Consider the following 13,742-nt stretch of genomic DNA (forward strand, 5'->3'; position numbering starts at 1 on the left):
TGGACTATCTTACCAGATTTCAGTGATCAAAATTTACATTCATTTAGGCAGAAGGTGAGATTTTGACTAAGACTTAAAAGAAATCAGGAAATCTAAGAGACAGAGATGAAGAGGAAGAGAATTCCAGATATAGAAGACAGACAGTCTTATTCAAGGAACAGGAAGAAGACCATTGTCACTGAATCATAGAGTACATGTGGAGATAATGGATTGTTACTAATAACAGTATTAAAGGCTTCATTATGGTTGCATGCTAGCAGAATGTAAGCCCTGATAATTCCAACCCTTAACTGGAAAGCTGTGGACTACACACCTATGGTGCACAAATTAGTGCAGTTAGTCCTGGAGAAGCTTGAGCCCAAATTAGCTGCAGTATATTGAAATTTTTAGCCACAACTACTTTCTTTGAAAGACCACCTATCGGGGCAGCTAGATGGTGCAGTGGATAGAGCACCAGCCCTGGAGTCAGGAGGACCTGGGTTCAAATTTGACCTCACACACTTAATAATGACCTAGCTGTGTGGCCTTTGGCAAGCCTCTTAACCCCATTTGCCTTGCAAAAACCTAAAAAAAAAAAAGAAAGACCACCTATCAGACTTTAGAGATTGTTCAATTTTCCATCATTCGAGGAAATGACAACACTAATGAAATCACTGCCTCTTAAAGTATATTTATAAGAATTTTATTCTTTTCAAGTTATTTTTATATACATTCTCTCAAAACTTAGATGAAAGCCATTTTATCTAATCCTTGGTGATTCTACAACATTACTAAACATAGTACCCATTCTTGTCTTCCAGACCATTTTTAAGTTAATATTAAATCCCTAGTTTTGACTGAAGACAGGTGAAATACTCCACATATTTCCCTAATATTTCTTTTTCATCATGACTACCTGTGTCTAGTGGTGATTTCAAGTTTGTAGTACTAAAATATTATGCAAAAGTACTTTGAAAACTATACAGTTGGAGCAGCTAGGTGGTGCAGTGATAGTGCACTTACCCAGGACTAAGGAGGGCCTGAGTTCAAATCCAGCCTCAGATACACACTTTTTTAAAAAACCTTACTTATCTGTGTGACCTTGGGCAAGTCAATTAACCCTATTGCCTTGAAAAAATCAAAGAGAAATGAAACTGATAGTCAATTTTATTATTTTTTTAATTATAGGTCAATGGGTTTCAAAATACCAGCCAGACCCTGAGATTTATATCAAACTCATCAAATCACCTAGAAGATACTTTGATGGTGTACTCACAGAACTGCAAAGAGACTTCAGCAGATCTCATCCTACCAAGCTTAAGAATCTAATCTGCCTAATGAAGTACTGGTACCAACAGGTAAATTTTTTCAAATAGTCCTTCTAGTTTTCACATTCATAATTTGCTATTAATGTTGCATTCCTAGATTGGGTTTACAGTTTACAAAGGGTTCTCACAGCAACCTTGTGGGGCAGGTAACGCAAACACTGTGACCTCCATTTTATAGATAAGGACACTTGAGATTCATGGAGGTGTGATGACTTTAACTATAACTTGTATCAAAAGTTCATTCAAACTCAGATATCCTGGATCCAGGTTTATCAGTCTTTCCATTGCAGTAAAAAGGTACCTGCCTGTTCAAAGGGCAGCATCAGGTGCTAAGCCACAAGTTCTTTCAACAGATAGCTCTAGGGAAAAGACAAAATAACTGCTTTGGGGTTTCCCAAGTGTCTTTGCCCCATATTTTCACTCCCAAGCATCTTTAAAGGCTCCCTAGCATCAACTCAAAGATGTAAGCCACACCTAAATGTTTATGGTGTCACTCTCCTGCCACCTAAATGATTCAGTGAATATTTATCTTGGAAACTCTTGTGCTACAAATAAGACAGCCCTTGACCTCAAGATGATTAGGTTCTACAGGCATGGCTGGGGGTGGAGGGACAAATATATAAACACAAGAAAGCAGACATAAAATAGCAAGAAATTATGTCAAGAGGATGAGAATCATCATTCCGGAAAAGAGTCTATAAGGGCCTCTAGAGACCCTGAGTTGTTGTTAGAAGAAAGCTGAAGACTGGTTCTATGAATCTGAGTTGAGAAGGAATGATATTTTTTAATGGTGAGAGAGAGGTGGGTTGTGTAGGGACCATATATATAGCAACATATGGGGATCATGGGAACCATAATACACCAACCTCACCAGAACAGAGAATGCATTAATGATAGCAATTGTAAAAAAAGACTAGAAAAAGAGGTAAAACCTTGATTGTGTTTTCCTAAAAGAAAGAACATTTTGCATTAAATATTTCCATAATGTTGCAACAACTGAACACCAAAGGACAGGTAGCAGGACAATTGAAAATTCAGTCTTGTTATGCAAATTATGCAATCTTATTATGCAAATAAATATAAGGAAATGATCCTGTGTTGGTCAAGACCATAGTCACAATTCTGAATGGGAAAGTCAACAAAAAGTCACAGCATTTTTTCCAATCCAACACAGCTTAGGACTACCAAAAAAGAGGTATATAAACACAGGGGTGGAGGATTGACTAGGAGCACAACACAATGGAAGTGGCAAAAGCCATAGGCTTTGGCACAGCAGCAACAATTAGTTCTAAGATAAATTTAGGGGACTGAACACCTGGTCATCAAAAAATTCTAGGAGAACCCTGTGCTAATACTAGGAACAGAAGAAGAGGTAGCTACTATTTGGTCATTGTCGATTATTACCCAGTTCTAGGTGCTCAGTTCCAGGGCAGAAAGGAGCAGTTACAGTCAAGACAGAGTAGAGGCCCTCCCTACATGACCAGAATGAAGACCAAGATAGCAGTATCTAGACCTCTCCCTGTATCACCACACATTTGAAGAAACAGAAAACCTATAGACCCCCAAACCAAGCCAAGAAAGTGCAGAAAGACAAAAAGACAGAGATTCTGACAAATCATTCCTCTCAGAGGTGAGCAGAACCAAACTCTAATTTAAGGTTCACAGTTAGGAAATATATATATACATATATATGTATGTATTATTAGAGAATGAAAACTTCAAAAATAATGTAGAATGGGGCATCTAGGTGGTGCAGTAGATAGAGCACCAGCCCTAGAGTCAGGAGTACCAGAGTTCAAATTTGGCCTCAGGCACATAATAATTGCCTTGCTGTGTGACCTTAGGCAAGTCACTTAACTCCATTGCCTTAAAGAAATAAATTTTCAAAAATTTAAAAAAATAAATGCAGAAAAGCAGAGACCTTTTCAGACAGTAATACAATAAAAATGCATTCAATAATGCATCTTTAAAGCATAGAATAAAAATCAACAAGAAACTTTGTAATCTAATCCTAATGAATAAGTGGGTCAAAGAATATAAAAGTAATCAATTTCATTAAAGATAATGACAACAAAACAACATAAAATTTGTTGGGAGAGGTTGGTTTTTGATTTTTGCAGGACAATGGGGTTAAAGTGACTTGCCCAAGGTCACATACATCAAGATCTGAAGCCAGATTTTAACTCAGGTCCTCTTTACTCCAGGATCAGTGCTCTATCCACTGCACAACTTAGCTGCCACCAATATAACAAAATTTTGTGATATTCAGTCAATATAGTACTTAAGAGAAGTTTAATATTTTTAAACATGTATCAATAAGAAAGAGAAAAAGCAGATCAATGAATTGGAAAAACAACCAAAAAACACTAGATAAAAATTTAAGATTACTATTTAAATACCAAAATGGAAATCCTAAAAATCAAAGGAGAATAATAAAATTAAAAATGATAAAATTAAAACTAATATATAAAACTAAAACTGATCTTATGAGGGAAATACAAGATAGATAAACCATGGGCTAATTTGATTTATAAAAGAAAGAAGAAAATTTAATTAACAGTATCAAAATTGAAAAGGGTGAATGCACAACCAATGAAGATGAAATTAAAGTAATTATTAGGAACTATTTTGCTCAACTTTTTAACCTTAAAAACAAAATTTTAAAATTATAGGATTAAAATAAAATGACAGAAAATACAGGTTAAACATGGAGTTTTATGCTATGGAATTTACCATTTAAGTGGAAACCATTCTAGTAATGATCACCCCAACCTGAGGGAGATCTGAAAACTTACAGGGTAGCAAGGTAGGGGGGGGAACATAATATACATAACAAGGGAAGACAAAACCTTCAACTTTCCTGGGTATCATTCTATTATTTGATATCAAAGAGAACCATAATCATTAAGGAATGAGAAACAGTCAACTTAAACAGAGGACATGGTCATAAGTCTATTGTGTTAATATCTCAAAAGAAGAAGGAAAGAATGAAAAAGAGCTGCACTAAGAGAAGGGAAAAGAAGAAGGATGGAAGAAATTATTTCATAAAATAGAGGTTCAACAAAGAGCTTTCACAATGGAAGAGAAAATGGAGTTAGGGAGGAACAGGCAAAAGACTGGTTCAAGTAGGGTAAAAATATATACCACATAATCAATTTAATTGATGATAGAAATTACTCTTATCCAACAGGAAATAGTAGGGAAAGGGCTAAATAAAAGGAGGGAGGAAAGTGATTAAAACAAAATACATAAAAAGAAGATATGATGGTTAGAAGCAACAGCATAGGTTCCAGCAGCTATATAGCAAACCAACAAGGAGGATCCCAACCCCAAACTAAGTCCAAACCTTGGGAACACTGGACCAGGTTGGAAATAAATCACTGCATAGGAAGAACCAGGACATAAAAGAGGAAACAAACCTCTACAAAGACAAGCCCTGAACTGCATGGGCAACTCCTTGGCCAACAACAAGTCTGGGATCAGACCCCAGGTCCAGCAGAACAAACTTGGGTCTATACTCCCTGTTCCCCAAGATTAGAACTCAGACAATCAAGACTAGCAAAAAAAGCTAAAAGAGAGCTCACCATAGAAAACTACTATGCAGATAAAGGTGAAATAATGCCACCTCAGAAGAAGAAAACAGTGAAAAATTATTTACAGGGGAAGTCTCAAGAGTCTGTGAATTGGACTCAAATTCAAAAGCTCACAGAAGAATTTAAAAAAGAATTTAAAAACCAAAGAGAGAAAAAAGAAAAATGAAAAAAGAAATGATAGTCATGCAGGAAAATTATGAAAATTGACCAAAGAAATCAGCTCTTTTAAAAGTAAAAATAACTGACTGGAAAAGGAATGTAACTCTTCAAAAAATAAAATCAACTAACAGGAAAAATAATACAACTCAGCAAAAAATTAAAATTAACCAGCTGGAAAAAAAACACAAAAGCTAAATGAAGAAAATAAAACCATTAAAATTAGAATTGAACAAATAGAAACCTATGAATCTACTAGACTACAAGATTCCATCAAAGTAAAATGGTTGGAAAAATTGAAGAAAATGTAAAGTACCTTTTAAGAAAAAACAAATGACCTGGAAAATAGATCCAGGAGAGATAATTTACAAATTATCGGACTACCAGAAAGCTTAGATCAAAAAAAAGAGCCTGGAAAATATCTTTCAGGAAATTATCAGGAAAAGTTGTCCAAATCTGCTAGAACAAGAAGATAAAATAGCCATTGAAAGAATGCACAGAACTCCTCCAGAAAGAGACCCCAGGATAAAAACTCCAAGAGCTATCATAGTCAAATTCAAGAATTCTCAAATAAAGGAGAAAATACTACAAGCAGCAAAAAAGAAACAATGTAAATACAAAGGAAATACAATCAGACTTCTACAGGACTTTTCAGCTTCAACACTGAAGGACCAGAGGACCTGGAATAGCATATTTCAGAGGGCAAGGGACCTTGGACTACAACCAAGAATTTACTAACCTACAAATTTCAGCATATTTTGTCAGGGAAAACATTGGATATTCGTTGAAGAGGACTTCCAAAATTTCCAGATAAAAAGACCAGAACTGAACAGAGAATTCAATCTCCAAATACAAGGCTCAAAAACTGCATTAAAAAAGTAAACAAAAAGGGGGAAAAAACCAAAACAAAACAAATTTTGGTCAAGAACATCAAATTGTATATAACCCTATAAGGGAAGATATGACTTGTAACTATTGAGAATTGTATTTCTCTTAGGATAGTTTAAGGTTGAATATAATTGAAGAGATTGGATTTAGAGGATATGATTATGGCTGGTTCTTGTCTTTCTATTGAAGAGGACCAAGATGACATCACTATGTTTGGAATGAATACCCCAGATGAAAAGCTGTGGGTGTTTACTATAAACTTATGTGTTTCAGTTTCCTTTGACCTACTTTAACTCTGTCTTGCTCATACTATGCTGGGTAGTTGTGGGCCATTGTCTCCCATACCATATAATCAATTTAAAATTCTTAAGAGAGACCTTCAGAGTGTCCCAGTGATTTGAGCACTTGGAGACTCTATAATCAATTAAATCAGAAGTGACTTTAGGGGCAGAGAATGGGTAATACTTAGAAGATTTGGACTTAATACATACTTTAGTTAGCAAGGGTTCAAAGACCTTGATTGAGGAGCTAAAAGGGGGATAGTGTGGGAAAGAGTACACTTGGGATACTCTTGGTACAAATGGTTCATGAAATGATTTAACTTTGCTCATGAGGATTGAGTGTCCCTGGAGAATACATGAAAAGGGGTAAGGTATAAAATGATTATAATTTGATGTGATTCAGGACTCTTGAGAAGTGTATTTCTAATGAGACAGAAAAGGGGAGGGTACTTAGTGATGATGAGGCAAGCCACTTATTGAACAATCAAGCAATCAACCTATCAACCTATGATTGTATTTTGATAGTACTTTGAGCTTATCAAACAATCAAGCAATTAATCAAACTTTGATTGGTGGCACTTTGATTAGAAGTACTTCTACTGATAAATAACATCAAGTGAAGAGGCATAAAGATCTAGAGGGAAAGAAGGGAAGGAGTGAACACTTGAGTAAATTCTATTTAATAGATTTGACTCCCACTTGGGTTTAAAAATCTATCCTACTCTACAGGGAAGTGGGAAAGGGGAAAGAAAGAAAAGGGAAGAAGGGACTGATCAGAGGTAAAGAAAAGGTATAAATGAAAATAAACTGAAAGTTAAAATTTAAAAGAAAAGTTAAAGGGGAAAGGGAGTAAAACTTTGGTGAGAAGGAAAAAGAGGAAAGGAAAGAGAAAAATATAAATGGGGAAACATAGCATGGAAGGAAACAAAGAATTGGTCATCTTAACTGTAAATGTGAATGGGATGAACTCTCCCATAAAATGGAAACAGATAGTAGAATGGATTAAAAATCAGAATCCTACAATATATTGTTTACAAAAAAACTCATTTGAAACAGATACACCCAGCAAAAGTAAAAAATTGGAGCAAAATATATTATGCTTCAACTAAAGTAAAAAAATAAGGGGTAGTGATCTTGATCTCAGACAAAGAAAAAGGAAAAAAATAAATATCATTAAAAGGGATAAGGAAGGAAACTACATCTTCTTAAAAGATACCATAGGCAATGATGCTATATCATCGTTAAACATTTATGCACTTAGTGATATAGCATCCAAATTTCTAGAGGAAAGCTGAATGAGTTACAAGGAGACATAGCAAAATTTTAATAATGGGGACCTCAACCTCCTGTCAATGTCATTGTCAATGTGAACCTCCTTGGAAAGTACACTACCAAGGTAAGTGAACTTGTCCACAGTACTCAAAACTTCTCCATTTGCTACAGATGATGGTTCCACATATGGATGATGTGGTGCTGGCTAATGGAGCACCTGTGTTTTCTTGGTGTCAATTGTTAGACCAAAATGAGTGCAAGCAGCAGAGAATAGATCTATACTTTGTTGCATCTCAGCTTCAGAGGCTGCATTGGGTGCACAATCATTTGCAAACAGAGGATCATGCACCAACAGTTCCTCCACTTTTGTTCTTGGCTTGTAGCCTTTACAAGTTAAAGAGTTAAAAAGTACAATAGCTGACCTTGAGGCCATGCTCATTCCCATTGAATGCACTTGATAATGTGACTGAAAACATCATACTAAAAAGTATGGGAGCAAAGATACATCCTTGTTTTACTCCACTGGTGACTGGGAAATCTCAAGAGCATCATCCGTTATCCAGAACCCAGGTATGCATGCTATCATGAAACTGATGTAGAATACTGATGAACTTCTCTGGGCAACCAAATGCTGACATTATTTTCCATAAACTCTCATGACTAACAATATCAAAGGCCTTGGTCAGATCTACAAATGTTGTACACAGACCCCTGTTCTTTTCTGACATTTTTTCTGGAGTTGTCAGGCAGCAAACACCATACTGATTGTTCCTCAACCCTTTCTGAAGCTACACTGGCTCTCAGGAAGGTGATCAACTTATGAGGGATCAATCTATTAAGAATGACTCTGGCAAGACTCTTACCAACAAAGACTAAAAGAGAAATACCCCTGTGATTGTCACAGGACAATCTATTCTCTTTACCTTTATAGAGATGGTCGATGGAGGCATCCTTGAATTCTTAGGGGACAACTTCATGTTATATAACCTGGAAAATTTCAGTCAATTTTTGGATGAACGATGGACCCCCCCCACCTTGTAGATGTCAGCTGGAATAAAATCAGCATCAGGTGCTTTGCCACTTGAAAAGAGCCTAATGACATTCCAAACCTCTTTTTCAGTTGAAACTTCAGCTAGGGATTGACTGACTTCAACTTAAAATAACTGGTCAATGACTTCTGCCATGATTGATAATGGTCTATCAAGATCACTTTGGAAATGTTCAGCCCATTTCTCTAGAATCATGTCCTTATCATCAATGTAACAGACCAAGAAATAACCTATCTGTCAGCTGTATGGAAAGGGAAATAATTTTCACAGCCAGGCATTCAGATATGGATATCATTTTTAAAATATATAGGAAATTGCATCAAACTTATAAGGTTACAAGTCAAACTCCAATTGACAAATAATCAAAGGATATGAACAATTTTCAAATGAAAAAATTAAGGCTATATATAATCATATGAAAAAATATTCCAAATTATTACTGAGAAATTCAAATCAAAACAAGTAGGAGAAATGCAAATCAATACAAGTAGGAGGTTCCACCTCATACCTATTATATTGGCTAAGATAACACAAAGGAAATGTTGGGACGGTTGTGGGAGACTTGTGATAATAATGCATTGTTGGTGGAATTGTGAACTGATCCAACCATTCTGGAGAGCAATTTGGAATTATGCCCAAAAATCAATAAAACTGATCAAACCCTTTGATCCAGCAATACCAATACTAGACCTTTATCCAGAAGAAATCATTAAAAAATGGGAAACATCCCCCCATTCCAAAATATTCCTAGCAGCTCTTTTTGTGGTGGCAAAGAATTAGAAACTGAGGGGATGCCCAACAACTGAGGAATGGCTGAATAAGTTATGGTATAAGAATATTATTGTAATACCATTCTTCTATAAAAAAAACTGTAAATAATCATACTCTAGAGAAGCATGGAATGAATTACAGGAACTGAAGCTGAGCTAAGGGAACAGAACCAAGAGAACATTGCACACATTGTACACATCATTATGAGTTGATCAACCTGGATGGATGCAGCATCTCTTAGTAGTTCAGATAAAAAGGACAACCCTAGGAGACCAGGCATGAACAATGCTATTTCCATCCAGATGAGGAAAAACAAAATAAAACAAAATAAAAAAACCCCACAGAATCTGAATGAATACTACATTCACTTTTTAAAATTTTCTCTTATGTATTTCTTTCCTATGTCATATTTTCTCTTTTCCCTTAATTCTAATTCCTCATACCAAAAATGACTAATCTGTAAACATGTTAAACACAAATGTGTATGTACAATATTCACCTGACTTTTTACCACTGAGGGAAGGGGGGGTTGGGAAGAGAGGGTGAAAGGAAATTATGTAACTTAATAATATGCATCTGCAGTGAGGATGAATTGAAAAACTTTCATAACATATAATTGGAAAAATAAAATAAAATATCAATTAAAAAAGGGAATCAGTCTTTTTCCAGGAATATAGTTTGAGAAACATTATATTTTGGGCAACTAGGTGGCACAGTGGATAGAGCACCAGCCCTGGAGTCAGGAGGACCTGAGTTCAAATCCAGCCTCAGACACTTAATAATTACCTAGCTGTGTGACCCTGGGCAAGTCACTTAACCCCATTGCCTAGCCACCACCCCCCAAAAAGAAACATTATATTTTGACATTAGGTATAGATAAACATCTCACATCTATATCAAGATTTAAGTTCAAAAAGGGTACATTATCTAGATATAAAGGGGGAAATAAGCAAATTAAAGAGCATGGAAGAAATTACCTAAAAGATTCATGAATAAAGGAGTTCATTACCAAACAAGAGATAGGAAGGCTCACAGGAAGTAAAATGGACAATTTTTGATTTCATGAAATTAAAAAAATTTGCACAAACAAAATCAATGAAGGTAAAATTTGAAGGAAAGAAATAAACTGGTGGGAAAGTTTTACAGCAAGTTTCTCTGATAAAGATTTAATTTCTCAAATATATAAGGAACTGAACCAAATTTATGAAAAAAATTGATGAATGTCAAAGAATATGAACAGGCAGTAATAATCAGATAAATATTCATTAAAATAACTCTGAAATACCACCTCACATCTGTCAGACTGACTGAAAAAAACAAAATGACAAAAATTGGAGGGGATGTGACAAAATAAGTACATCAGTGCACTATCATTGTAACTTTGAACCAGTCAAACCATTTTGCAGAACAATTTGAAACTTTGCCAAAAGTGCTTAAAAAACTGTGCATGTGTAAAAATAAAATTAAAAACTTTGCATACTCTTAGATCCATGATAACTGCTAATAGACTGATATCCAGTAAAGGAAAATGAAAAAGGCTCACATGTACAAAATTATTTGTATGGTGGCAAAGTATTTAGAAATTGAGATGATATCCATCAATTGAGGGATAATTGTGATATAATTCTATTTGACATAAGAAATAAAGTAGGTGGTTTCAGAAAAATCTGAGAATACTAAAATGAACTGATACAAAGTAAAATTATCAGAATTAAGAGAAAAATGTACACAGTGATGTGGAAATTGGTGATGCCATCATAAAGATGAGAATTCTTTGAAAATGAAAAACTCATGACTAACTCTGGAGCTGGAAAAGCTCAGGATTTTTATTTCACAAGGCTAAAAGGTCACCAAAATAACAAAGACCTAGGAAAGAACTTAGATGAAAGAAAAGAGAAGGAAACAACAGGGAGACCAGGAGAGGAGAGAAGAAAAACTTAGATCAATATAAATCTGGTCACATGGAGTTTAGGTCATATTGCTTCAATGGTTTAGGCTGAGAACACATGGCTCTAGGTTAAAGAGAAAATAGTCATCCTGCAAAGAAGAAAAGAGAGGAAAAGAGAGAGCTCCAGGAAACTTTGCTTAAATATATGTTCATAGTGGGTTGGACAAGGATAGTTCTTGGGGAGTGGTTTAGCATTTATTTACATTATTTACACATTCTCCAATACCACAGGGGCAGCCCCCCAAGGAGTGGCTAAGACAGTACTCATTGTTCATGGGTGGTGTTCTATGCACCAGTCTTCCCTGTCCCAAAGGGCATGACCTTCAAGTCCAACATGGTCATTACATACAACAGTATTGTAATGATAATCAACTGTGGAAAACTTAGGTATTCTGATCAAGCAACAATGATCCATGACAATTCCAAAAGTCTTGTGATGAAAAAATGCTATCCAGAGAAAGAACTGTTGGACTCTGAGTGTAAATTGAAATATACGTTTTTCTCTTTATTTTTCTTGCTTTTACTTTTTTTCACAGTATAGCTAATGAGGTAATTTTTTTTATTATTTCATATGCATAAAGGGTCTAGTATTTCCTCTTATTAAATGGGAGAGAGGGGGTGAAGGGGAGGAGATTTGGAACTAAAAAATAAAAGTTAAGTTTTTTTTTAATTAAAAGGGGTTTTGAGTTATACTGGGGAAGTCCTAGAATAGAGCATAGAAGAGATGAATATAGTATGGGGTAAAGGAATAAATGGAGACAAAAATCCAGTACGGAGATTTGCATCCAATATTGAGCACACCAGTCTCACACTTCTCATTGCGGTCAGTTATTCTTTCCTCCTTTGTTCAGGTCTAAGTGAAGAGATGATTATTCTCCTTGTAAAAGATAACCCTCTCCACCTGTGCCCTTGATTCCATTCTCTCCCATTTCCTTTAGGAACTCTTTCTCCTTTGTTTCTCTCTCCCTCATTTCTCTTCCTCTCCTCTTCTCCATCTTCTCCTATTTCCTCTTTCTTCTTTCTCTAATGTGTACAGACATTTCCATCTCCTCTTTACTTTGTCATCTCATCAGTCCACAACTCTTTTCCCTTTCCTAGCCATTTCACTTCTAATCTCCTGGAAAAAAAATCATTGATACTTGCTTAATCACTCCTCAGCCTATTGGAATCAGACTTTTAATACCATTATTCTACTGGCCCTCATCCACCCATGACATTTCCATTTTTCAACACTACTGAAAATTCCCTCCTCTTGTCTATTTTTTTCCTTCATGAACTTCCTGATACTGTTCTCTCCTCACTTTTCCCCAATCTGCCTGATCAATCTCTTTTAACCACCTGTGATCATTCATCACCCTTTCTTGTCTCCTAAATGTATGCAATCCTTCATTGTTCTGTCCTACATCCTCTCCTTTTCTCTTTCACTCATACAGGTTCAATGATCACTTTTCTGTAAACAATTCTTGCCTAAAATCAATACTATCTCCTTTTGCCTTGATGTCATCAAATAGACAATACATAAGCAGCTCTAATACATCACAATGTGAATTTATAATCTATCCATCACTATCTCAATATCTCTATTTCTATTTATGGTTCCATTATCTTTCCAATAATCCAGACTTCACACCTCAGACTCAATCACCTTTGACTCTTCCTTCTCCCTCAAACATTTCCATGAGATTTCTCCAATCTATTCCCATCTCTCTATTCACATAGGCACTATACTCCTTTAGAATCTCATCATTTCTTGCTCGGACTATTATAATAGCCTCCTTTTTGGTCTCTTCAACTCCTCTCTCCAATACAGCCCATCTCTCTTTCCCTGCCAGAATGATTTCACTAATATATGATTATAAGTATGTCATTCCCCTGATCAAAAATCTACCATGGGCTCCATATTTCTGAAATGATTATAGGACAGAGATTAGCAAATGCACTCATCTGATTCTCCAATGTTCTTGTTTGAAAAAACATTCAACTTTCAACTGGGGAATGACTGAAAAAGTTGTAGTATATGAATATAATGAAATACTTTTGTACTCTGAGAAATGATGAGGAGGAAGATTTCAGAAAAACCTGAAAAGATTTTCATGACTTTTTCCTTTTCCTCTATTTTTCCTTAATAACCTGAATAATGTGGAAATATGTTTTATATAATCATACATGTATGACCTACTGTCTTGGGAAATGGAAAGAAAAGAGGGAGAAAAATTTGATTCCCAAAATTTTACAAAAGTCAATGTTGAGGAGCAGCTAGGTGGTGCAGTGGATAGAGCACAGGTCCTAGAGTCAAGAGTGCCTGAGTTCAAATCCAGCCTCAGACACTTAATGATTACCTAGTTATGTGACCTTGTACAAGTCACTTAACCCCTTTGCTTTGCAAAGAGTAGAAAAGGGGGAATGCTAAAAACTATCTTTACATGTAGTTGGAAAAAATATTATTGGGTGGAAAAATGAATGTTGAAAATTGTCTC

General features: G+C 35.5%; 1 protein-coding gene across 4 annotated transcripts in view; it reads left to right on the forward strand.

Moving 5' to 3' along the window:
- LOC141501629 (2'-5'-oligoadenylate synthase 2-like) overlaps window positions 1-13,742 on the forward strand; it is an 87,500-nt gene that overhangs the window by 28,619 nt on the left and 45,139 nt on the right. For all 4 annotated transcript variants that reach the window (XR_012472280.1, XR_012472281.1, XM_074205793.1 and 1 more), the window contains exon 8: window positions 1,168-1,337. Coding sequence is in view for 2 of the 4 variants with exons in the window: in XM_074205793.1 (XP_074061894.1) it covers window positions 1,168-1,337 (170 nt within the window). In the remaining 2 variants the exon portion in view is untranslated. The remainder of the gene's footprint in view (window positions 1-1,167; window positions 1,338-13,742) is intronic.

Source organism: Macrotis lagotis, chromosome X, assembly GCF_037893015.1.
Source record: "Macrotis lagotis isolate mMagLag1 chromosome X, bilby.v1.9.chrom.fasta, whole genome shotgun sequence".
NCBI classification, from domain to species: domain Eukaryota; kingdom Metazoa; phylum Chordata; class Mammalia; order Peramelemorphia; family Peramelidae; genus Macrotis; species Macrotis lagotis.